The 27,632-nt window shown below is 43.1% G+C and overlaps 1 protein-coding gene across 3 annotated transcripts in view; it reads left to right on the forward strand.

Moving 5' to 3' along the window:
- Positions 1 to 27,632, forward strand: part of ARB2A (ARB2 cotranscriptional regulator A) — a 546,123-nt gene that overhangs the window by 120,999 nt on the left and 397,492 nt on the right. For all 3 annotated transcript variants that reach the window (XM_083151791.1, XM_083151789.1, XM_083151790.1), the window contains 3 exons: positions 19,982 to 20,108; positions 24,613 to 24,714; positions 26,798 to 26,898. In XM_083151791.1, the coding sequence (XP_083007917.1) occupies positions 20,000 to 20,108; positions 24,613 to 24,714; positions 26,798 to 26,898 (312 nt within the window). In that variant the 5' untranslated portion in view covers positions 19,982 to 19,999. The remainder of the gene's footprint in view (positions 1 to 19,981; positions 20,109 to 24,612; positions 24,715 to 26,797; positions 26,899 to 27,632) is intronic.

The raw sequence follows: 27,632 nt of genomic DNA on the forward strand, positions 1-27,632 counted from the left end.
CCTGCAGGGTTGTGTCCATTAAAGAAGGAGTTTGCAAACCAACCTGAATCCCTAGATGTGGACCAGCCATCAGCTGTAGCGCCTCCAGAGCCAGTAGCCGGTTGCAGGAGTCTGCTACTTCCGATCACCTATTTCAGTGTGTAGCACTGCCATAGGTTCCACAGTGACAGCCTACTAGAGCTGATGATAGATTTAGTTACTGGAATCTACATTAGCCCCCTTCATCAATATACACAGGATTGGGGTTACTAATCTCCACCCTGTGTTCCCTATAAACTGTTAGCCTGTCAAATGCAGATAACTTTCTTAAATCATCAGTGTAACTTGTTTCTTTACTAGCCTCAATTACAGTATCCTTTAGGGCAGGGGTGGCCAAACTGGTCCTCAAGATCTACCAACGGTCCATGTTTTCCAGGTTACCTAGCTGGTGCACAGCTGTAGTCAATACTAACGGTCACATTTTCAAACCTGCTGCATTCATTCCTACTATAGATCCACAGGTTGCCTGGAAAACATGCACCGTTGGTAGATCTTGAGGACAGGTTTGGCCACCCCTGCCTTAGGGTATAAAAAGGGTTTCCCCTTGCTAAAAGTTGTCAGTGCAGTGTTCTGTGCTCCTTTGGGAAATCTTCTGCGCTTTTCCACAGTACTCCTGTTCCTGTCCCACCTTGCTATATATTGGCACAGTCCCATCAGACATGTCCCGGTTCACCTCTATTCCGATCCATTCCTCTGCTTAGCGCTCTCCAGCCTCACCGCATGGACTAATCTAGTCGGAATCCGAAGTGGTCAGTCTCTTACTCTGACAGAGAGTGGCGACTTTCATTTCTCCGAATATTTTCCTGTAGAGATATCTATTCTTCTTCAGTATTTCTTCTCGTGAATCAGCTTCCAAGGGTGAGTATTTGGATCGGCAGTATTATTTCATACTATTTCAGACTGTAGAATTGTGAGTTTGGGACTGATAGTTTTTCTTTTAAAATTTAATTCTTCTTTATTATTATTTATTCATGATCAGAAACTACAATTAAATCAGCCTGTTAGCCAGAAGTTTCAGATTCTTTAATGGTTTCTGAACCCTCTTTGAATACATCCACCTCCCAGCATGTGGCAGGCAGAAACTGATGGTTGGGCACTGTTGTATGGAATATGGAGTAGCAAATAGTCTAAGGCTGGTTTCACACGCTCCGGCTCCAGCCGGGCAGCGAAAACCCGTACGGCCAGGAAGCCGTGCAGCACACAGCAGTTTATCATGGAGGGGATGGCCACAGCCCGGCAGCCGTCCCTTCCAGTGGTGGGATTCGGCTGCAACCGTGCGGCCGGGCCGTGGTCGTCCTCTGTGAATGGACACAATAGTGTCCATTCACAACTAATGTGCACGGCACGGCTCCCTGGCCATGCAGGATCTCGCTGTCCGGCGGGAGCCGGACTGTGTGAAACCAGCCTAAGGGGTGGTGTGTGTGGTCATCACAGGAAAAGAATGCCCAGCCTGTGAAAGCTTACCATCTAAAGAGAAGGGGCAGACAGAGTAGACAATGAGCATGTAACAGAGGGTTATGGTGACCTATGGCTGTATTGGATTAAGTGGGTCTTGATAGCCCATTTAAAGTTTGTTACAGAGGTGGGGAATCTGATAGGGAGAAGTAGGGAGAACCATGGCCAACAACTTGAAGGCATGAATGGGAGGAAGCTATCAGTTGGCAGGAGAGTGAAAAATAGGATATGGAAGGGAGAGCTTTGGGCTTGCAGGAAAAGGCAGTAAACGTAGTACAGTATGTTTGGAAAGAAGGATGATTGGAGAGAGGTGTTTGTTAGGGAGGCCAGATAGGAGATTTTCATAGTCCAATCCAATGAGTGGATGAGGGTCTTAGTAACATCTGGGGTATGAAATGGTCTGAATTTATTTAAAAATAGGGAATGGTAGGATTGTGAGAGGTACTGAATATGTGGTTTGTTTGAAGTAAGAGAAATCCAGGATAAGTCCAAGACAGCATACTTGAGGGTTAGAGAAGATAGTCGTACCATCAATAGATAGAGAAATTGTGGTAGATAAAGTTAAGCAGAAAGGTGGGAAGATGATCAGCTCAGTTCTAGATATGTTAAGTTTAAGAAAGCCCTGGGACATCCAAGAAGATATAGCAGATAGTTTGAGATTTGGGTGAGGTAAGGGAGGGAGAGGTCAGTGGAGGAAAGTTAATTATACGTCCTCTTTAGGCAAGCTCATTCAACATAGAGATTATGTTGAATGAGCTTGCCTAAAGAGGACGTATAAATTGAGAAAAAGAGGTCCAAAGGCCTTATTCAGATCTGATCGCTGTACAAATTTGTTCTCAAAATGGGCATACCCATGTGCGCTGCAGGTGGGGCAAATGTAACATGTATACAGAGAGTAAGATTTGTGTGTTATTTTGTTTCTGTGCAGGGTAAGTACTGTCTGCATTATTTTTACACTGCAATTTAGATTTCAGTTTCAACACACCCCAAATTTAACTCTCTCTGCACATGTTACATATGTCCCAACTGCAGTGCCATGGTTTTGCCCATTTTGAGAACAAATTTGTACTGCATTCAAATCTGAATAAGGGCACAAGAACAGAGCCTTGGGTACATATACCATTAGCGGAAGTGCAAGAGATGTGGAGTCATGAAAGGAGACCTAGAAAGAGGTGGGAGGGCAATGTGGATAGAGTAGTTTCACAAAACCAATGAAATAAAAGATTTGCTGGAGGTGAAGCTAGTGCAGCGTCAAATGCAGTGGAGAGGTCAATGGTTGCCCTTTAATTTTGAGTTGGGAGGAAAGAAAGCCAGTAAGGCAGTTGGAGATCATATGCTCAAGGAGTTTGGAGGCAAAAGAATTTGTTGCTGTGATTTAAACAAAACAAAAACTTATAAGAAAAAAAAGTAACATACTACATAGATGTTTTGGGCTGTTGTTTTTTTCTATGAACAATAGAGCAAACACTGCGTTAAGGAATAATAATCCCACTTACAGGAGTTGAAATTGTACCCCATTAAAAGTAGTTGTTACTTGTGTAAATTCCTGACAAAGGGCGGTATTCAATGAGAATACCTGCGAGGTGCAGCGAATCCTTTTTAGGATTCGCTGCACATTCGCCACGTTCCGGAGCCGGCGGGCTCCGGTATTCAACGTGTCAGGGGCTCGCTGCCCCTGACTGGCGAATATGAGCTCCTGCGGCGTATGCCGCAGGGAGCCTGAGGACGGTGGCAGGCAAAGAGATGGAAGTCTCTCTGCCTGCCCCAGAACTTTGTGGGGGGTAGGTGGGCTCCCCGGGTGCCAGGCAGCACAGGCTGCCCCCCGGGGGTGCCAGCAGGGGACCTATATTCACTATACCCGATCGTAACGTATATGAATATGTAATGAGCGGCTCGGCTCTGGCGCCCCCTGCTGGCTGCTGTGTAAAAAAAAATAAAAAAATAAAAAATATTTTTTTTTAAATTAAATATATATTCATGTGCTTACAGCACATGAATAAAAATAGCATGCCCCTCCTCAGAATAAAATTCCTGATTTTTTGACACCAAATGTAAAAAACAAAACACTTTATTTTAAAAGTTCACATTCCACTTCACCATAAAAAGATAGCGATTGCTACTCGGTGAATCATGGTGAAAAAAACCTTGAAATGTATTCGCCATGTGGTCATTATATAGGGTGATTCACCGTTTTAGTCAGAAATTCGCCAAACAGCACAAATTCGCCATAAAAACATGGCGAATCAGGCTCATTGAATACCGCCCAATGAGTTGATTTATAAGTTTGTTACTCCGCAAGCAGCTGTGTGTGTTCGAACATTGCAACACTTGAATTTCTCTGTCGGGTTCCATCTAGTGGCCATTGGCGAGCAAAACACTTTAATGTCCCACATGCAGTATAGGTTAGAAGCAGCATTTGCCTTTTATTATATAAGATATGTTCAACATGTCTTTTGTTACTCCTCTGCAGGAGCTTATATTACCCCTCTGCAGCATACATTAGTTCAGAGACTACTGACCATCTTGTAATCCACGGTTAGGCAACATTTTTCTCCTTTGTTTGCCAAATTTTTAACATTACAAGCCAAAGAAAATTTCTGTTGTACAATCACTATTCGAAGTGTCTTCATTCATCTAGCATTTTCGTGCCATATAAGTGTATATGTCACTAGGTGTTTCTTAAATGCTCTCCCACAGGTAGTGATCCCCATACTGTATGCACTTTTTTCCTTGGGTTACTTTTTGGCAATGTAGCAGCATACAAAGCCACTTAAAGTGTATGAGGCACAGTAGGAATTGGTGTTTAGTTGTGGCGTAAGCATATGGATACTTGCTTTGGGGAAATTGTAACTGACCTCTGACTTTTTGTCTTTCTACCCAGATTAGTAACTGAATCGCACACAACCGCTCCATAACTTATTAGTGTCTTCCTTGTCCTTCCTTATTTGAAGCTAGTGAGCTTCGGTTAGGTGGATACAGATGGAGCGGGTCTCTTCTTTGCAGGGGATGGCGATGGCGACGCCAGCCGCCATCCCCCGCCACCCGCCATCTGTATCTGCGAAAGGGGAAGCACGCACACGCGTCCCCTTTCGCACGGTTCCCCCGGGTCCTTGTCGGCGGTCACCCGGGGTCCCCACCGCCTCCCCGCACCCCCCCTAGCCCTGTCCGTCTCCCTGAAGCGGAGACGGACAGGGTCCCGCCCCACGGCAACTGAGACGTGCGTGCGTCTCAGTCAGATGGAGAGCCGGTCTGCTGGCGGATCGCCAGCGGTGACGTTCTGGCGACTCGCCAGCAAGAGGGAGCCCGGCTCCATCTGTAGTTTGTGTTCTGGAGGCAAAGGCAGGCTTTAGATTTTTGTACTATTGTCCACTGATCAGGACTGACTGTGGTTGTCTCACAAGTGACCCCGGTCTTGCCGGGTATGCAGGGTGTCCTTTTCTTCTGGTTTAACAAGGATCCTAGTGTGGCACATAAGCCTCTTCTGCGATGGAAGTTGTTGGCACAGAGGTGAAGAATCAGCTCTGGGCATATTGTAGGACTTGAAATGACCCCATTAGTGATCCATAAAACATCCTCATGTGCCACCCCATGGCACAAGTGCCAGGAGCTGCCTATGCTTGTTGCAAACAATGGGGATGAGACCTTCTGTATGGCTATGCATGCTACAAATGATCTAAATCCTGGATGTGCTTGTTTCCTTTTGCTGTAGTAACACAGCTGACACCATGGGCCTTATTTTGGTTCATTCTTTCTGACAAAATCCTTCTTAGATAGACAAAACCATGTGCACTGCAGGGGGGGCAGATGTAACATGTGCAGAGAGAATTAGATTTGGGTGAGTAATTTTGTTTCTGTGCAGGGAAAATACTGACTGCTTTATTTTTACACTGCAATATAGATCTCACTTTGAAGTAAAACCCCACCCAAATCTAACTCTCTCTGCACAAGTAACACCTGCCCCACCTGCAGTGCACATGGTTTTGCCCATCTAAGAAGGATTTTGTCAGAAAGAATGAACCAAAATAAGGCCCCAGAGGAGGGATCTCTCCGCTGCTGAGTCTCTGAGTTTTGCTTTTATAAAGACAACTTTCTGCAACCCAGTAATGGAAGGGGAGTCTCAGCTTCGTCCCTGCTGTGCAAAGTCCAGTCTAGAGTCATTATATGATCTGTCTATTGTTCCTTTATTGTATATTCTATATTTATAGATCATTTCTTTGCTTCTTTGTTTATGTTTAGTACACATAAAATATGTGGTATACAACAAAAAAGAAACGGAAAAAGAAAATTTGAGGATTTTTTTTATTTATTTATTTACCTTCTACAACACTGTATGTATTCAAAATCCTCTACTATATTTAATTGTCTATCTTTATAGAGCGTTTGATCAGATGATTGTATGGAAAGCATTGGTATTCCTTTATATTGTACCATCGTTTACATAGTATATCATGTTTTTGTTTCAGAATAGAACGCTCCCAGCTGCCATCTAAATGCAATAAGTTAAGTACTGGCTATATTGCCCCCTTAACAGAGCAAATTTGTGTTGCCCTTTTTATTGTTGTGCTTCAGAATCTGAAAAGCCTTATTGCATTCCTAGAGTAATGCAGTTTGCTAACCCTGAATTTCCCATCTCTGCTGCCCTCTGACCATATGAAACTACTAGAAGTCCCTGTGCTGTAAGGAATGGCACATTTTTGTGATTAGTGCGCGTTTAAGGGCAGCCGGGTCGGACATCACGTAAAATTGACATGATATACCTTAAAAGGTTATGTTTATGGAGCGCTCTCTGACCCTTTTGTAGCTGTTGGGTACTGTACTAGTTTCTTATTTCTTCTATATGGAAGACATTTATTTATTTTGTACATTGTTTTAATATTTGTAGTTCTGCTAGGCAATGTTTAGCTGGGTTTATTGTCAGTCCCTAATTTTGATATGCTACTAACTTTTTTTCCCTACCCAGAGTTTTTGGGCTCTTTTACATTATGCAACAATTTTTCCAGATCTGTACTACAGAACCAGCAAATCTATTCCATTCGCCACTTTAGGGTACAACTGAAGAGAAGGGCAGCGAGAGGATTCACTAGACCAGTGGTTCTCAAACTGTGGTTCCTGACCCCATAGTGCAGGGGTGGGCAATTATTTCAGCTGGGTAGCCACTTAACACTTCCAGTAAATATTTGAAGGTTGCATTCCAGAAAAGAGGGTGTGGCCACTTAAGAGAGTGTCCTTGAGTGTAGTGTACCACATCCTATTCCTGTTACACACATTATGCAACACAATAGTAGACCACTTATACTTGACCCTTACACATTATGCCACAAGGAAGGAGTCAAAATTCACGTCATGCCACACAGAATGATCCAAAATTCATGCTATGCCACCTGGATTGAGCCCAAATTCAAATTATGCCACCCCAATTGAGCCAAAATTCACATTATGCCACATGGTATGAGCCAAAATTCTCATTATATGATGAAAACAAACAGTATCCAGTATCATGCTGTTATCAATCATATTTGCAACTCCTCTGTCTCCCTGGGCACAGATACCAGTTCCCCTCCCTCCTCTTTGTCCTGGACCCAGATAGCAGCTTCTACCCCCTCTTCCCTGGCACAGTTTCTAGCTTTTTCTTCCTCCCCAGCACAGTTTTTACCCTTCCCTGGGCACAGATACAGTAGCAGCCTCATCCCCATACAGGGCACCCCAGCAACTCGCCAGACAGTTCGCGCTGGCTGCAGGCCTGTAGCATTTACCTTTGTTCCTAGGCGCTGTTTTCTTTTTTCAGCTTAGACCAGTTATGCGTTATCCCAACTATGATTAGCGTAACCTCACTCACACAGTAGTGACGGTGAACATTCATATAAAGGTATCTTTATACTTGGACGTGGCCACCGATATAGTGTAGATTCAAAGAAACCCACTCCTCAATATTTCTTATAAGTATCTCGTGCCACACTCATGTAAGGGCAAAGCAGATCTCTCACATAAAGGTATCTTTCTAGGGGTTCTCTGTCGGAGCAATCTGATAATCCTAGGATATGTACTGAATTATATATATATATATATGTTACATTTTACTGCACAGGACCATGGTGTATTCAGTGCAGTACATTTCTGTTAATAATTTGGTGTTTACTATATATTTTTAAACATCTTAAAGTCATGCACTCGCTAAGCCTTGGTGGATCGCCCGACACACTCAAAAATGGGCCCCTACCAAAGCTTTCTCCCGGGGGACCCTTCATCCCCAAGTCCAACACGGTCTGTCGCTCACATGCTCCCTCTGTCCCTGGCATACTACCGCTGCCTGTTCCTGTCTTTCTGTCTGTATCTGTCAAATTTCTTTGGTCTCTGTCTCTGTCTGGTTGTCTTGTTAGTTCTGTCATTTAGGAAAAAGTTACTAAGATGGGAATTGTATTTCAGATGGGATATTGCTATGGGCAACCAATCAGATTCTATCTTTTATCTCCTAGATGGTGCTAAGTAAAGTAGATTCTGATTGGTTGCTCATCGCAACATCCCATCTAAAATCTCTGTGTCTGCTTGGATGTTGTATCTGTTTAGCTCCTTACACACGGAGCGATTGGTTGCTCAGTGATATATCGCTGACCAATCATGCGACCAGCGATGGTTGCTGATGAAAACAAGACACTCTGCCAGGGGACGCCGCTGGACCAGTGATAACTCCAGGGCTGCGTCACCCTGTATGCATGGTGGTTTGGTCGCTCAGCAACCATAGCCCCGGCGATTTCGGCTGAATTTGACACAGGCTTTAGTGACTCTCTCCTCTGTTATGCTGTGGTCAATGACTGATGGGAATAATGTATTCTGTGCACTGCACTATTTAATTGGTGATGCTGTATAAACCATTTTTATTATTTTCATGAAACCCCTAGGGTAAAAGATTCTTTTTGAGAAACTTAGAAAAAAAATATTAAATAAGTATGTCATCCATCAATTACTATGTGGGAAGGACAGGATTCACTTCCTGATTCAGACCTGCTCACCAAGCAGTGTGTATTTGGTGCCTAGCCAGAAGATAAATGCCCCCTACCGAGCGTATTCCTGCACTAGCATGCGGGATGATGTGTACACTTACACTTCTGCTCGCATGCCGACGCACGGAGGAGAAATCAGTTGATGGTCGCTCTGAAAAAGGTTTCAGATGTCCCATCTCTACCAAAATGGGGACAGGCGCTGACTCCATCCACTCGCCCCATGTAAGTATGAACATGCCTACGTTAGCATAGGTATGCCAATTGTTTCTATGGGTGCACCCATAAAACACTAGGTGGTCCCCTGCCTCCGCCCAATGTCCCCCTTACCGCCCAATGTCCCCCTTCCCGCCAAATGTCCCCTTTCCCGCATATTTCTGCTTGCCCACAAAAAGACTGGCCAAATGCCTTTCGTTCTTAAAGTATGGAGCTAATTATATATGAAGGCCTCCATACACAGGTCCCACTTGTTGGAGGGACTAGTCGGACCTGTTTTCCTTTGCACTCCCCTAGCAGCTCCCCTAGAGGGCTCCTTCCGACTTGTCACTTGATGTGCCATGTTTTACATGAGATAAATCGCTTACAATTTATCACATTTGAAATAACTCCCGGGGAGCTGCTGGGAAAGTTCAAGGGGTATTGGATGCGATTCATCGCAGGTGCTAAAAAGCACCCCTGATGTGCCGCTGATGATATGACTCCGATAGATCATATGTGTTGCACGTATGATCTACAGCAGTGGTTCCCAACCCTGGTCCTCGAGTACCCCCAACAGTGCACGTTTTCCAGGTCACCCGGCAGGTGCACAGATTATTCAGGCACATTTGAAAAGATCCACAGGTGGAGCTAATTATATCTCTTGTGATTCTGTGAGGAGACCTGCAAAACATGCACTGTTGGGGATACTTGAGGGCCAAGGTTGGGAACCACTGATCTACAGGATCCAATCACATGTCAAACACATTTGATTTGAGGTGGCCTGACTGTGCTAGCGAGAGGACGTGGGGAAGCTGAGCTCCGTCAAAATCCTGATCTTTAATCCTGTGTGCGGAGATTTAGACCTCCCTGCCCTGCCTGATTCGACCTCTGGTGCCCTCCTGATACCGCTGGACCACCTGGTACCCACCCGACCAGCTTGACTTGGACGCGTGGGGACTCCTGGCCTGCTTCCTCCTGTCCCTGGTGCGACTGAGACTGGGCGCCATTTTGAGCATTCTCCCTGGCGTACTGAGACTGCTGTGGTTTATCTCTGTGTCCTTCCCAGGTGCTCCTGCGGGCGGGTGCCGAGCGCTGGTCATTCCCTGTAAAGGTGAGCGGTGTATGCGGGAAGCGTTCCCGTTCGGGCTACGCTGCCGTTGTCCGCGCAGGGGGTGCCGACGCCGTCCTGCCCGCGTGCTCCCTGGGCTGCGGTCGCCATCATACATACTCCTGGCCCTATCATCTCGGACCTCCAGCAGATCCCCTGTCATCGGGCTGCGGTTACTCTATTTCTATTGAAGAATATAACAGTGGACATCGACTCCATACTATTATACCCCCTGGCAGTGATCCGGAATATTGGGTCTGGCAAAATCACCCCTGTTTATTGCCTGATCTAGTCGCTCACTGGACTGCTTCAACTGTGGTGTGCACTACAGCGATCATATTTTGCTCAGTGAACCTCCTGACTGCGGTGGAGTGCTAGCCTCCGCCATTTCTATTGAGTTCAGTACTGCTATATATAACCTTCTGCATACTCTGCACACAACCATGGACTGTTCTATCCAACAAATATTGGAAGCAATTTCTGCCTCAACCGCCAGACTCTTGTCACAGTTGGATGGGGTGCTGGGAGGTGCCCCATCTTCTTCGTTTGCTCCTGAGTGTAAAGATGCGGTAGATATGGATGGCCTTTCTGTGCCCGCTGCCATGATGGCCCTTTCTGACTATAATCCGGACTTAGGTCTGACCATGTGTCCTGCTGATACCCTGTGTACAAGTGTGGACATTTGTTGCTCCATCTCTGAGATTGCTTTTGGTAGCAATGATCACCATCGATCCTCACTATTGCTGCTACAGGACACAATAAGATCCTGGTTTCCGACTATTAATACTTGTAATATCACCTATATAGGCTTTGGTCCCTCTCCTGACTTTAATATATTTGATTTACCTCTCCGAGGACCCGAGAAATGGCCTGATTGAAATCTCCTATTATGGTTTACTGTACCTATACTCTGCTATGATGTTTAGTTTATATATTTTTTTTTTTTTTATATATGGTTTTCCTTTACTATTATACCTGTCATATCCTGTTTACTGGTTATAACTGCTGTTTGTGCTACAGTGCTATATTTAAGGGAAAGGGATGACATATTTCTGTCTTCTCTAAGATCCTATTATCATAGCCCCCAGTAGATCCTGCTTTAAATATCCTTACTGAATATCATACATATGTTGGGATGTGGGGGGTGGGGGGGGGGGGGGTAGTTATTATAGGCTAGTAAGTGTAGGTTAGTGGGGGAACTGTTAGGTTTAGGGCTCCAGGTATTCCCAGGTTGGGGGTGGGACATACAGGGTGGGGGGTTATTGGGGGGTTGATTTGGGTCCTTTTGGGGTTTTTTCTTTATTAAAATTACTATGGCCCGATTTGGGTATATGCTTATTTGATTTTGGGCAGTGGCCTTTCTCCTAACCAAATGATATATATTGTAGGATAGTAGTGTGTGAAGAACATTTTATGCTATATCTTCTTATTCATGTATCCTCCTATTCATCGGCTTCTAATGACCCGGATGGCGCCTCCGGGTTTCTGAATGATTGCACATTTGCCTTTATCCTGGAGTGATGTTGGGTATATTTATTCTGATAATGTTCTACGAGATTTTGTTGGACACATGCTTACGCATTTCTGTAGGGCTCTAGGTATTGTATACCCCTACTGTACAACTACTGATATCCTGCAATGCCACTGTCTGTGTCACCGTTTTGTTTCTTTTGGGTGTTCTTTGTTTTTTTTTGTTTTTTTTTTGCAAAATCAATAAAAATTACTCAATTTAAAAAAAAAAAAAACACATTTGATTTGACCCGATTTCACCCGATATATCGGGTGAAATCGGACTTGTGTTATGGGCACCTTTATAAAGTTTTACTGGAAGTGTCTGTCTGAGACCATTCTATTACATTTTTATTTCTTTTTTACTTTTGAACATCAGAGCTTTAGAAATATGACCATACGTAATCGGGCTTAAGGTAAATCAGCACAGTGCTCATCTTGTACCTAATAAACCAAAAAATGATCTCTCTTTTTATTTTATTTATTTATATTATGTAATTTGCAACTCTATATCCCAAAGCAAACTTGAAAAGAAATTCTGTACAGTTATCGATTTTATTTTGTAACTTGGCTTTTTTGCTGGCGACATGAAACCAGCTGATCTATAAACATTAAGCAACGGTTGGATGAATGTCCTGCTCTCTGATTCTATAATACTAGGCCTGGGCCTATTTAAAGTGATTCTCCAACTAACCAAGCCCCTGATTTATTCTCTCCTGGCTTTTTATTCAGCAACTCTATTACAGAGGACGGCGAGTAAGTGCTAGTCTAAGTGTATTATGTTTATTTCCAGATGCATAAAAGGTACAGAGATCCATACTTAAGTACTGCGCAGTTTACAAAATATAAGGACCCCTGCAAGGTCTTCTGAATCTTCAGAAAGTGGAATATTTTCACGCACGCTGTGCTTTATTTTTGTAATTGGGTTTTTAGGTTCATAGTGGGAGGTATGTTTTGAGCTGGCACCTATTTTTATAAAGCAGCCCTGCTGTGATGGTAATTTGGAAACATGTAATCCCTAAGCTTTGAATTCTGTGTAGGATTTCTTGCAGAGTTTAGCTGATTGTCCTGATTGTGTGAATGATCAACTTGCCTAATGATATAGTACATTGTAGACACGAAACTTGAATTGCCCCCCCACATAGGTGAGGAGCAGATTTAGGGCCAGCTGCTTAAGGCTTCAAAAAGTGATAAAATGGAGAGTGACAAACAACCAGCCTTTATCATGGAAGTTAGAAGCTGATTGGCTGGCTGTTTATCACTCTCCATTTGATCACTTTTTGAAGTTGGCTACATCTGGCCCTTTGTCTGATACCTAGCTGAGGTACACGGCATTGCTCGGGTTTGGTTGTACAATTAGCATTAATTGAACTCTATCCTTCTTTTGTTTTAAGCTTGACAGCTCTTCCAACAGACCCAGGAGGTGGGTGCCTAGTGTCAGCTGAAGTTTTCACCCAAATCCGTTCAGCGGAAGGCCCTGAACATGCTCCCCATGCCCATGGTGTGCGCGGCTACACCTCTCTATTGTCGGCTTCCAGATCTGACCAAATTTTTTTTCTTAATCCCCAACTCCTCTATCCCCTTTATGTTATGCAACATTGCCATGTATTGCTTATCTGACCCACTTTGTGTAGTGGTCAGAACTTATATTGGGGCCCCCGGGACACCCCACGGGCCTACAGCCTGTCAAGCCACCTCGCATTTGTTTTGTTCAGCAGTGTCCCAATGCATAATGGACAAACAGAGAGAAGCTTTTATGAGTGTCCTATTTCTATGAAGCCTTTGGCCCAGATGTATGAAGCTTCAAAAAGTGTTAAAATAAAAAGAAACTACCAATCAGCTCCTAACTGTCATGTTACAGGTGATGTTTCAAAAATGACAGGAGCGGGTGGGCTGATAGTTAATCACTTTTTGAAGATTAGTACACCTGACCATTTGTCTGAGCAGGGCACAGATTCAATGTTGTGGTCTGTAGATTTGCAGAAAACCTATTGGTGTTGTGATTGCTTTATTTTAAGTTGCATTCATTTAAGTGGCAAAATGCCTGCCTGCCACTTACAATGTATCATCATTGTGCTCTGGAAAATGTTGCAGTCCTGCTGGGTAGTGTAGAAACTGTGACAGTTAATTGCAGCCATCCTCTAAGGCTTAAGGTCCCCATACACGCTGCGATGAGCAGCATGCAATGCGACGCGATGCGTTGTCCCGCGGGCATCGCATCGCGCAGTACAAAAAGTATGTGCTGCACATACTTTTTGTACTGCCCGCAGATCGCATCGCATGCAAAACGCATACATGCGATCTGATGCGATCCACCCGATAACGCGTCGCATTGCACACTGCTTATCGCAGCGTGTATGGGACCATCAGAGTCTAAGCAGTTATTTTTCTAATTTCAACTACTAAGGGGTTAAAAGGGGGTAAAAGGGCAAACCTTTGCCCAGTTGAAACCAATGACATCAGCTAACACATCAGTTGTAAGTTGACTGAGGCTTCTTTAAATAAGACACATTTTAAATTTAGACACTAATCATTTATTTAGAAACTTTATGCAGAGTCCACCATCCAGGGCCCAAGATAAGGGGGTGCCATGCTCGCTGTATTGACAGAACCCTGCAGAGCCAGATAGCCCTTCTTTCTCACCTTGTTGAATTACGTGCAACAAGTGTCCTCATTATAGCCATTTTATGCCATGCAGTGCTATCCCAGCACCTGTATGACTGCATGACATCACGTGTGGCACCTAGGGTGTCCTCACTATACCCATCTTATGCCTTGCAGTGCTATCCCAGCACCTGTATGACTGCATGACATCACGTGCGGCACCTAGGGTGTCCTCATTATAGCCATCTTATGCCTTGCAGTGCTATCCCAGCACCTGTATGACTGCATGACATCATGTGCGGCACCTAGGGTGTCCTCACTATACCCATCTTATCCCATGCAGTGCTATCCCAGCACCTGTATGACTGCATGACATCATGTGCGGCACCTAGGGTGTCCTCACTATACCCATCTTATCCCATGCAGTGCTATCCCAGCACCTGTATGACTGCATGACATCATGTGCGGCACCTAGGGTGTCCTCACTATACCCATCTTATCCCATGCAGTGCTATCCCAGCACCTGTATGACTGCATGACATCATGTGCGGCACCTAGGGTGTCCTCACTATACCCATCTTATCCCATGCAGTGCTATCCCAGCACCTGTATGACTGCATGACATCATGTGCGGCACCTAGGGTGTCCTCACTATACCCATCTTATGCCTTGCAGTGCTATCCCAGCACCTGTATGACTGCATGACATCACGTGCGGCACCTAGGGTGTCCTCACTATACCCATCTTATGCCTTGCAGTGCTATCCCAGCACCTGTATGACTGCATGACATCACGTGCGGCACCTAGGGTGTCCTCATTATAGCCATCTTATGCCTTGCAGTGCTATCCCAGCACCTGTATGACTGCATGACATCACGTGCGGCACCTAGGGTGTCCTCATTATAGCCATCTTATGCCTTGCAGTGCTATCCCAGCACCTGTATGACTGCATGACATCATGTGCGGCACCTAGGGTGTCCTCACTATACCCATCTTATCCCATGCAGTGCTATCCCAGCACCTGTATGACTGCATGACATCATGTGCGGCACCTAGGGTGTCCTCACTATACCCATCTTATCCCATGCAGTGCTATCCCAGCACCTGTATGACTGCATGACATCATGTGCGGCACCTAGGGTGTCCTCACTATACCCATCTTATCCCATGCAGTGCTATCCCAGCACCTGTATGACTGCATGACATCATGTGCGGCACCTAGGGTGTCCTCACTATACCCATCTTATCCCATGCAGTGCTATCCCAGCACCTGTATGACTGCATGACATCATGTGCGGCACCTAGGGTGTCCTCACTATACCCATCTTATGCCTTGCAGTGCTATCCCAGCACCTGTATGACTGCATGACGACATGTGCGGCACCTAGGGTGTCCTCATTATAGCCATCTTATCCCATGCAGTGCTATCCCAGCACCCGTATGACTGCATGACATCATGTGCGGCACCTAGGGTGTCCTCACTATACCCATCTTATCCCATGCAGTGCTATCCCAGCACCTGTATGACTGCATGACATCATGTGCGGCACCTAGGGTGTCCTCATTATGGCACAGAGTTGCTGTTTGATTTTTATATTAGTATAAAAATATTAGTATGCAGAGGCCAAGGTGGTTATTGGTTTGTCTATATTATGGAAGGATGAAAGATCTTATCATTGCATGGTTATTTGTCCAACTCCAAGTAAAAGAGAAAAGGTTGAAGTTCTTGAGGGCAGACCATCCATTTGGAGCGAGGGCAAGCATGTTCACCAAGTATTTGGTTTGATTCTTAAAGGGTGTTCACACGGTGTGATTTTACTTGTGATCCTGATTTCATTGGAATCAAATTGAATAGCAAGCAAACCGCTTTTAATTTGGACTATATAGTACAGATCTATACTATATAGTCTTATCGGACAAGTTTATTTTTCTCTATTTGATTTCGTATTGGGTTTGAATTGGCATCAAATGCAGCTGAAAACTGTTCGATTGCGATTCAATTTAGCTTAAAACCCAATAGAAAGTAGACCCAATGTAACCGTGTGTACATGCAATGGATTGTTCTACCTTACTGATGCAGATCATTTTTTTTGCTGTGATCTTTTTAACTACCTCACTCCTGTCTTTAATGCAAAGCCTAAAGCTCTTATTGTTTGTTTGTATTGTGGCATGCAATAAAGGCAGGCTGCATCGATTTGCTTTAGATTTCGATTCGATTTCTCCTCTCCACTACCTTTCGATTTTGCCTTTTGATTATCCATTCATTTTCACATTCGATCTGCACTTTTGAATTCGTTCGATTTTGATATCTAATTCAATTTACATTCAAGGTGAGGTGTACACATTCGATTTACTGGATCAAATTCAATATTTCCTTGCCTGCACAGTCTATTTTTCTTTTCGATATAGAGAAAACGGGAGCGCGCATCGAATCGAATGCCAGTCGGAAGTGTCCTAAAAACCATTTGATTTTGATTAGGTTTCGTTTAGATTTCGCCTCTATAAGCAAAATCGAATTGAAAACAAGGAAGAATCGAAGCTTGTGTACACAGCTTAAGACACTGACTCCTGTTACATAAATGTTAGTTCCATGAAGGAGTTAAACCATCATTTTAACATTTCAGTTGAAGCACTAAGCTTCAAAAGTGATAAAATCGAGAGTGATCAACAGCAAGCCAATCGCCTCCTATCTGCCAGGTCACAGACTGTGTTTGTAAAATGTCAGGCAGGAGCTGATTGGTTGGTCGTTTATCACTCTCCATTTTATCACTTTTGAAGCTTAGTGCATCTGGCCCATTGTCTTTTTAAAAAAACAATATGAATTTATACTATGGTGTAACTAATAGCATAGATTGCGAAATAAATATACAGACACCTAAACTTTTGTTTGTAAATGTGCGCTGTTTTTAGAAGACTTGTTTCACCACAGTGTCTAAGCACTAATAGCAGATTAATCATTAGCATTTTGTAGTCCAGTTATTGCTGCTAACGTCTGTTCCTGAACTGTGATGTGTTTTCTGAATTATTTACAGCCATGCTGGTTGCGTTACACAATATTATTTATAGTCGCTGAATAATTTTTGCTGAGGGGGGAATAAAACCTCTTGTTTGTGTGCTTTAGACAGTCTGCCAAATGTCTGAGACGTCACACATGAACTATTTTATGTAAACAGCTGACAAGTTGCAGGTCATTTCATCCAGTTTAAATAATACTTCACTTGCAGTCAGGATCTTTTCTTATACAGTAAATCACTTATCCCTGAGGACTCCCCCCTTACACACAGCATCTTCTATCCCTTTGTCCTCCTCACCCTATTTCTCTGCATCGCTACCCCCTTTAGGGAGCATCCATTGACAGACAGAATAAGATACAATAGAGACAGACAGTATGCTGAGAGGAACAGGCTGGTTGAGATGCATTTGGAAACACACTGACAGTGACGCACTGACACAGCTACTGACTTCTTGACAGCCAGGCGCACTGATAAAGTGGCAGACTGATTTCTGTATAGTGACAGACCTGCTCAGACAGTGTAAAAATTACTGATGATGACCATATGTATTTTAGGGGCCTGGTGGGAGTTGACAGATTTTCTGCTTCTCTGACATGCTGAGCCGGCTATTAGTGATCCGTGGCCGGCGTTTTCACTTTATTCCACGTTCTATAGTGTTGCGATTACAACCTAAAGATGCAGCCGTTTTATGTCAGATCTAAACACTGTCCAGGCTCTACAGCTGTTACGCTGTAACTCTCCTATTGTTCTAGTGAGCCACTGGTGCAATCAGAGGTTTGTTAACCTGATAGCTGCTACGTTGGCTAATGACACTATGAAGGATGCATATATGTTGTAACCATTTTAAGCATTCAAATGGGACTTTTCACATCGCGCCCATTAGTTTGGTCAGGTTTAGCCGATATGCCGGAAAACCCAATGTATATTTGAATATTGCCCCATGATCTACTGTCCAAAATGACGGGAGATCACAGGGCAATATTCAAATGTCCGTTTTTATTGTGCATATAGCGTCAGCGTTTTAAGGGTGGGGTTTTTAACCATGTATATTGGCTAAACCCGACCAAACTAATGGGCGCGACGAGCAAAGTCGCAATTGCATGTTTAAATAGGTGACTCTTTCGGGTATTTCAGCTCGCCATCCCAGGAGGATAATATCTGAAATGACGCCACCAGCAGCGGCTGCCGGAGCGGTGAATCATTTGAATCTGCCCCTAATAGTCAGTGTGGTGTTGCCTGGGCACCACAAAAGGTCTGTTTTCTTTGGCATGGGTACACCATGGGGGTCTGTGTGCTGTAGACTTGGCACCCCAACAGCCTTAGGCACCAAAAAAGGAGGTTTTAGGATTCAACTTTGCATGCAGACCCCAGTCTAGTCCATTTTTGGAACAACATATACAAGCCACTTTATACTCCCCAGAGGAAGGGCTGCAGCAGTTTCTAAAAATCAAATAGGGGACCCACGCCAACTGCCATTCCAAACTGACTCACTGGCTCCCCTATTTATATTATGGACGGAGCGTCGGCCCCTCCTCCTGGAGCCGCCACTGCTTACAACTGTTATAATGCATTTCCCAGAGGTTTAGTGTTGGGGTCTTCTTGGACAAATCTATAACCGGACATCACTTTCAGAAGTATTATAAGAGAATACGTGTCTATGGCTCTGCTGCTCCATTGCATGTCTGGTCCCCAATTTGTAACCCGCCCCCACGATTATGAAATACCAGAGAGATCTTTGTTTCCTGCTGCATGCACGTCTTCTATCTCTGTGCTGCACTGAAGAGGATTTAATAGATGTGTAATACTCCATTTCAAGCATGAAATATGAATTTTCTCATGAGTGCTGTTGAGCGCTTCAGTTTTAATGTATCTCACAAATGGTGCTTGAAAGTTAACCATACATATCCTTTGATTTGCTATCTGGATTGTTCCTCTATTTTATTCGAAATGTGTTGGAATTTGGATGTCTCCGCTGTACAATATAAAGTTTATACTTTTTAAAGATTTGACGCTGAAATCTAACTTTCCATAAGAACTTGGGTGTTTTAATTATTTATTTGACCATGTTCTAATTATATAGATATGTTCTAATTATATAGATATAATTTGTGAGTTTGCGTCAAAGTTATCAGTGACTTTGTTTTGCTTGGCATTGATGCAACAAATGAATGAGCGAAACACACCTACCTCCCAACTGTCCCAATTTTCACAACATAATCCAATTATTTTTGGTAAATGTCTCGCTATAGGGTTGGTGGTGGTGGGACAGTTGTGAGGTCCCTGACACTTGTTGCTCTGCATGAAAAGATGCTGTACACATATACACGTTTGCAATCACTGCTGTGAATATGGACACTTAGGGGGGATGCATGGGGTGTGGTGTGACCTCCCAATAGTCTGGATTCATTATTTCAACTTGTGGCACACCAAACAAGATTTCAAGATTGCCAAGGCACACCATCAGATTCCCACAGAGAAAAACACATTAGCCCCCACAGGAAAAAAGCAAAACCTTTGCCATGGGCCCAGAATAGAGGGATAGGTCTAGGGCAGGAAGAGACCAGTGAATGACGGTTGAACTGGTGTTGGTGGCTGTAAACTGCTGTGGAACTGTCTAGCTCAAGGCACACTAGTGTGCCACAGCACAGTGGTTGAAATACAATGGGTTAACGGGTGTTAACAGGGTTGGATGAAGGGCCTAATGGGCCTGGAGCTGAACATGTTCAAGGGCCTATTATGAGAGGTGATGCAGGTGAGGCCAAAACCATAGAGGCATGTAGAACCCATACACTATAAGGTTGTAGGGCTATTATGGATGGATGGATGGCTGGGATACAGAACTGCAGTGAAAATTCCATTCACAAATATTGTATATTAAAGGACATATATGTAAAATGTCACCACCCATGGAAATTATTGAAAACTGTTCTATCAGGGAAAGTAAAGATGATTATGTACTCTAATATATTAACATTCGGTGAGAGTACATTCATTACATGAGTTTGCCTAAACTAAAAGAAAAATGTTCATGTCTTTGTCTGTTTTGTTTCAATCTGTAGGGCTGTACCAGAAGATTGATGTCCATTTTCTTCTTTGTATTAGTCTTCTCATTTGTTTGTTTAAGTATGGCACAACTGCAACAAGTAGGGGGTCCTGATGAAAAAGAAAAGACCACTGCATTAAAAGGTATGATCTAGCTCTTATGTTATTATGTGTGTCTTTGATGCAGAACATTTAACACTATCTGTGATATTTGAATCCAGCATGTTTAACCATAAGCCACGAAGAATAAAAGGAAAGCGCAAAAAATCATAATGACGGGAAGACCATCAACTGTGTATAGGCGGATAGATAACATAAATAGAAGTTCTAGAGGAAGCGTAATCGGAGATGAAACGTATTAGGTACCAAAACTTAGAAACATCTGATTGCATCAAAGTCTGTCTATCAAAGTATATCACTTGCAATAGTTTTTGTTTGAGTTCGTTTAAAGATGGTGAGGTGTGGGATATCCAATGAGTTAAAATGATATTTTTTGCAACAGTGAGGATAGTGATCAGTAAGAGGATGGGAAAATGTGATTTAAACACCAATTACTTAAATGAAGGAAAATACATGCCAAAATTTGGAATGGAGTAAAGCTGCTGGGGAGAATGGAAGGAGCAGCGCTTGATCTAAGATAGGGGAAGTATTGGTTATTGTATTTAATAGCCAGTCTCTTATGTACCTAAAGAAAACTGAGAGAGTATAATAATGCAGTTTGGGGGCTCTCATACTTTATGCGATCTGGAGATGTGCACTTTGGCTAGTGAGATTCTAGCTTTTTTCCCCAGCCAGCGGAAACCGGTTATGGATTTGTTAAATTGAATTGGTCATACATGTATAAGGTAATATGAAGCATTTGTATTATGTAAAATATCTTTGGGAAAATTATGATTTTTGTTACCACTAGACTGCCTAAAAGGGGGAGATGGGTAGAGACGTCCAAGTGTTGAGTTTGTGGAGAACAGGAGAAAAGCTGGATTTATATACTGTAGGTTTGTGAGAGTACGGGTGAAGTGAACACCTAAATATTTTATTTTATCAGAAACTAGTTTTAAGGAGGAGAGAGAGGGATCTAAGAGGGGCGAGTCAGAGAGCGGAGTGATGGGGAGTACTGAGGGAGCATTCTACAGCTAGCCTTCTCTGGAGAGCCATGGTGAACCATGGCTCACCAAGGCTTATTGTCATCTATTGTTCTCAGCTGCAATACAATACAAAGCAAGGAGTTCTATTTATCATGAAAGGAGCCTGTGTGAAACCACAGCCCAAGTAGAGAGGAGGAGGCGGCATGGGGTCCATAACCGGACAGGCAAGAGATATTGTACTCCAGTCAAACTGACCCATAAAGATTGTGGTATGCAATACACCTCTGTGTAGTGCAAACTTCATACAGCCACCCTGCTTACTTTTTTATACTTCATTCCGTTGAATGAGTTGCTTTGAATATAGGGCACGTTATGGCTAGATATATATGCTCTCCGCAGTAAGGAAGTTTTATTATGCTAATATGGAGATGAATGAATTTCCAGTACAGAATAAGGTCTGTCTTGTAATATATTGATTTCAATATCTTGTTCGGCACTTCTGGATCCAGCCCATGCATGTCCCAGCTAATACAGTTAATAGCAGGCTAATAGTACATGTGTAACGAGTGTTTTGGAACCCAGCTGAGCAGATAATACAGCTTCTGCTCCCAGGAGTAATCAATGGGTACGGTACCTACCAGGCAGGCTGAGGGTCCCGTATTTACCTAATTATTGGGTACAGTAGTATGTGATGAGGGCACATCTACCTGTGGGAATCACTGCTGGGTAATTATTAGTGTTCACGTAGTTTTTGTAAAGTACTTAAATTGCCTGTGGCTTACAGAATTATTTCATTATGCTGCTTAATCTTTAGCGCTTTATTAACCCCCCTCCCCTTAGAACTACCCTCATTTGAGTAACATACATAGCTACATAATGCAAGGTTATGTCTAGTCTGAAAAGACATGGGAAATCTCAACAAATATGCTATGGAAATGATTTCTCATTTAGCTTCTGCTATGCATTTAATTATGGAAGACTGAGAAAATGTGCAGCGCTGTGATAGAAGTCAATCAGATGAACCTGGGGAAACTAATCTGCTCATGGTATACTTATTATTGCAGCCATTGTAAGTCTAAGTAGGATTTAGTCAGTTCAGTGGGTCAAGTGCAGATTTCTCTTTCGTGTTCTGATGTAGTTTTCTCATCCTAATCAGTACAAATATGGTGTAATCTTGTTTCTCTTTTAATGAGTCATTGGCCTTTTTTGAACCAAAGCATCAGAAAGGACCTGAGCGGTTTATCTCCACCTCAAGGTGCGGTACCGCCGAAGAACAATTAAGATCATATTTTGCATCATGTAGTCAGCTCTGTATGGGCTAACATCATGTTTAGGTGCTGAACTGACCCCCGTATCTTGTGCTCTACCTGGTACAGGGATTGGGGTGTATGTGAGTCACATTCCTTTGGCCTACTGTAGTTGTCTGTTTCAGTTTTTGATTGTTGGCGTGTTTGATACTGTAGAACCGGTGCTGCGTGGATGGTTAAGTGGTTAACGTTACTGACTCACAGCACTAAGAACATAACCCTAACTGTGTAGAGTTTGTATATTCTCCCTGTGCTCGTGTGATTTTCCTCCGGCCCTAAGAATATATAGGTAGATTTACTGGCTTCTGATAAAAATAAAACCTAGTGTGTAAGTCTGTTCCGCTGCATGTTGTTCTTATCTGATGTTAAATTGTATATTTAACCGTACCAAGTTATTTCCCAGCCTATGTATACAGTATGTTTTGCATCCAACAGTTCGTACAGATGTGTCATTGCTGCAGTCATCGCAAACCGTTCCTCTTATCATGCCAGGAACCTTTTTAGAATTTTATAGCACCGGGTGTTTTTTTTTTCCCGCTAGACTACGTCTTAGTTTTGATGTGACTAGGACGCAGGAGGAGATTTTACTGATTAATTTGATATTACATCTTTACATGTGTGTGACTGAGTCTCTGGATCTGTACATGTAGTGCTACAATTTAGCACATGCACCTTTTTCCCAATACAAGCTCTGTTCTGCTCCGTATACAGACACAGTCAGACACAATATACAAGTGTCCTACATCAAATGAATCCGCAGTCTCCTTGTGCGTCCTAGTCACACAGGACCTGGCAGCTCACTCACACCAGGCATCTCACGCTGCATGGCTTATGGATGCTAGATGTATGAGGACGCATCCGAATATATCAGTGGTTCCCATTCTGTAATACTTGACAGCAGTATTGTTTAGTAAATACCAAAAAGCATTTTATAAATATATTTTGATATGAAGACAAAAGGCCCCCATACACTATGCAATTTGGGCCCAATTTCACCTGATTCCGGCAGATCGAGCAATTAAATAGTTTGAAATCAGTCCAAATTGCAAGTGTATGACAACCAATCAAATCTGATGGGAGTGAGAGGTCGCATGGGCTGCACATAATCGATATATCACATCTGATAAGGGGCGGTAGTAGGGTCCGGCAGGTGGGGAGAGTCAGGAGAATTTAAAAATCCTAATCGAACGACAGGTGCTGATTGGCTGAGAAAGCTCTCTCAGCCAATAGGAGGCTGCTGATTGGCTGACAGAGCTCTCTCAGCTAATCAGTGGCCACCCAGTCTTTTGAATAGAAGTTTTCAGTTCTGCTGCTCCATGCCTGCAGCTCCCCAGCACATGAAGTGCCAAATCTAGTGAGCTTTCCCAGGGAGCTACTGGGGAAGATCGGTGGAAGTCGGAGACGATTTACATTTAAAGTTATTGTTCTCAAAATAATAAACAACCTAGGAAAATCCTTTTACCAGGAACAAGAAAGATGTTCAGAAAAAGAGTGATAATTGACATGTATTTACCTAGTGATGAGGGTAATGTGCTTAGTCGGATACTGAAAACAGCAATGGTCATATTGTAGAGGCAGCCAGTATGGGTGCCGGACGGGGTCCCGACAGTCGGGATCCCGACAGTCATTAACCCGACGTGGGGATCCCAACTGTTAAAACACAGACGGCCGGGTTCCCGTCGGCTATTCTCCCTCGTGGGGGTCCACGTTACCCGCAAGGGGCTTTGTTGCGCTGGGCACGCTGTCTGAGTCCGGCCAGTCGGGATCCCAGCGTCCGGCTAATGACTGTCAGGATCCCGACTGTCGGAACCACATACCACACCTGCCAGTATGGACACACACATACAGCCACTGGCAATGCCGCCACTTCTTCTGTCCTGTTTCATAGAAGAGATGCCAATGCTGCTGAAACTAAACTACATCTCCCATGATGCTTAGCCAGTGTCACATGTTGTTGAGCTAGCCATAGTGGTTTATAAATCCCTAAACAACCATGGCTTTTTTTAGAACATGTAACATTTTCCTATTGAGATTTTTGTTTTCTTATTATCTTAACTTTTGTTAATATTAATTAATATAAAAAATGTGGAGATGTGAAGTGGAGAAGTTCACCATAGAAAATGTCAGAACCTGATTGTTTGCTACCATAAAAAACAACTTTATCTCCAAGATTTGATAAATCTACCCAATGCATTTTTGGGTAATATATGAAGTGTAATCATTGTAACATTTGCTGTTGTTTATCTTTACATTTAGATTTACTTTCTAGAATAGACTTGGATGAGCTGATGAAAAAAGATGAGCCTCCTCTAGAATTCCCCGATACCTTAGAAGGGTTTGAATATGCCTTTAACGAAAGTAAGTTTTATTTTCAAATGACACATTATGTTGGTGCAGACCTTGATGCGCAAATAAGATATGGCGTCAATCTTTTCTAGGCTATTGTTTTAGAGCCCGAACTGTACCAGTCATTCTTTAACTGGTGTATGACTTTCGTGATTATCTAACATCACGATGTTAGATGTTTGTGTACATCTATGTATTAAGCTCTATGGCAGGGTGGCCGGACTTTTGCAACCCAAGATCTACTTTTTGATTACTTACCTACCAGGGATCTACTGGCATTTTCCCCTCTGTGTAAAATATACCCATCCAAATGCAATACGTTCCTTACACACTATGCAACACGGAATGAGCCAAAATTCACATTACATTATGCCACACATGATGAGCTAAAATTCACATTCTGCCACGGGGAATGTGCCGGAAATTCACATTCTGACACGGGGAATGTGCCGGAAATTCACATTCTGACACAGGGAATGTGCCGGAAATTCACATTCTGACACAGGGAATGTGCCGGAAATTCACATTCTGACACAGGGAATGTGCCGGAAATTCACATTCTGACACAGGGAATGTGCCGGAAATTCACATTCTGACACAGGGAATGTGCCGGAAATTCACATTCTGACACAGGGAATTTACCGAAAATTTGACACTGGGCCATAAAACAACATCCCATTCAGCTGGGATCAACAGAGACCCAGTCCCTGCCACCCCGCACTGCACCATAAGCACATTATAACAAAAAGTCAGTCTCACACTTTATTCTGGCCGCCGCTGCCGCTCTGCCTTCCCGCCTCCGCTGCTCAGCTCTCCCACCTCTTCCTCACAGCTTTCGTACGAGTGCACAGTGACGTTACCCATGCACCCTCACAATGCACTGCTTCAGAAGGAATTTTGAGGTAACGGCTTAATACTTTAGAAAATCACAATCTACTGGCGGAATTTCCGCGATCAACTGGTAGATCACGATCAACGTTCTGGCTACCCTTGCTCTATGGGCAAGATGGAATAGGGTGCGATTTTATAGACTGCACCATATCACACGTTACATATGCAATTCTTGGCCGAAACTCGCACATGTAATTGGGTGCATTTTTTTCAGAAGTCAAGTCACTTGCAATTTCTGGAGATTTTTTAATAACAGAAATGTGTAATTTTTTTTTTAGTAAAGGTGCATTTTGTTTAGGTAACGGGAGTTTGTGATTTTTCAGTAAAAGTAAAAAATAAAAATAAATGCATTCGATTTTCAGCCTGGTTTTTCAAATATGTGGGAACAAAGTGATGGGGTACCCCCATATATAGGAAATGGGCACTGGTTTCTTGAACTGGTCCTGGTTCCAAAAAATACAGTGGACAAAAAAGACTAAGGGTCCCCCGTATTTTGGAACCAGGCTCCAACAGCCACAACCGGGGGAGACTTTTTATATAAAGTTCTTCCGGCCAAAACATCACCCCCAGGCTTCAACTGTTGTTTGGCAATTTTCACACCGTTTTTTGACAAATTCCCTTGGCACTCAAAGGGTAAAAGTGGAATTTTGGCCTTTTTTGACCAACAAAAAAACAGGCTCAAAAAATCACACCCTATTACATTTATTTATTTATTTATTTATTTATTAACCGTTTCTTATATAGCACAGCATATTCTGTTGAGCTTTACAAAGGAGACAGTGATACAACAAACAGGGTATTTACAGACAGTCTAAATGTAGGAGGGCCCTGCTCGCAAGCTTACAATCTATAGGGAAATAGGCATTGATACATAAGGATAGATACTGTATTCTTTATTGCATCGATTCTACCAGAATGCAATGTTCTGTGACTGGTTCTGGAATTTGATAAGCTTGCCTGAAGAGATTAGTTTTTAGGGAACGCTTATAGGTTTGGAGACTGGAGGAGAGTCTTGCATATGATCCAAATCTATGGGGTTTTTATTTATTTTTTTAACTACAGGATTTATTTCAACTTGAACTAGTGAGCAGTTGTTTTCTGATTTCTGCCTCTTTCCAAACCTGGTTATGTTTTTAAATAATTGTAATAATGAATATGTTATTTTGTTAGTACAGTATACTGTAAAACATTTATTTTAACATAGATGGTCAGCTGCGACATATAAAAACTGGAGAACCGTTTGTCTTCAACTATCGGGAGGACTTGCACAGATGGAACCAGAAGCGTTATGAAGCCCTAGGAGAGGTATGTTATGGCATGAAATTCAGAATTTAGTGACTTTTCACTTTGATAAAGTAAATGTGCATTCTTAAACTTAATATATTCCCAGTGTAGTTGTATGTATAAATGTTTATTATGTAGAGTTTCAGCTTATTTTCTAGACCACATAGCTTAACGGAGACCCTGGTGCAGAGAAAACTATTCTAAACAGTGTACCATGGCATTGTATCCTTTGTAGACCCACCATAACCTTATTTTGTTTACACTGACAAAACCTTTGCCAAAAAAGGACGGAACACGGTCATCTGGTTGTAAATGTTTTAGTTGACTCCTGCTGTAGATTATAATAACACTATAGGTGATTCCATGCGCCCTATGGGTGCTTTTCACACCGTCGTAAGGGGCTCCTCCCCTTAACATGTGAAGGGCTTTATTTTTGCGTGAAATATTGTTTGGGCTGGTGTGTCGTGGGTAAGTCAGTCTCCACTGACTTAAATTTGTGTGGCCTGTAGAAATAATTTCTGATTTCGCCCCACACGCAAGGCTGCGAATTGATGTTTATGCTAAACATGTATTCAAATCCCTGCGAGTAAAATTGGCGAGCGTCAGGCCGGCGGTGTTTAGTTGGCTCTAAGGATGCAATCCCTAAAAGAAAGCCGCACCCTGTCCCCCACATTGACTTACTTGGGGGAGTGGTGGAGCAAGGCAGCGGAGTGGAGGAATGCAGTGGGTCTGATACTGGAGATGCCTGTGTGCAC

This window comes from Crinia signifera, chromosome 1 (assembly GCF_055691185.1).
Source record: "Crinia signifera chromosome 1, ASM5569118v1, whole genome shotgun sequence".
Taxonomy (NCBI): domain Eukaryota; kingdom Metazoa; phylum Chordata; class Amphibia; order Anura; family Myobatrachidae; genus Crinia; species Crinia signifera.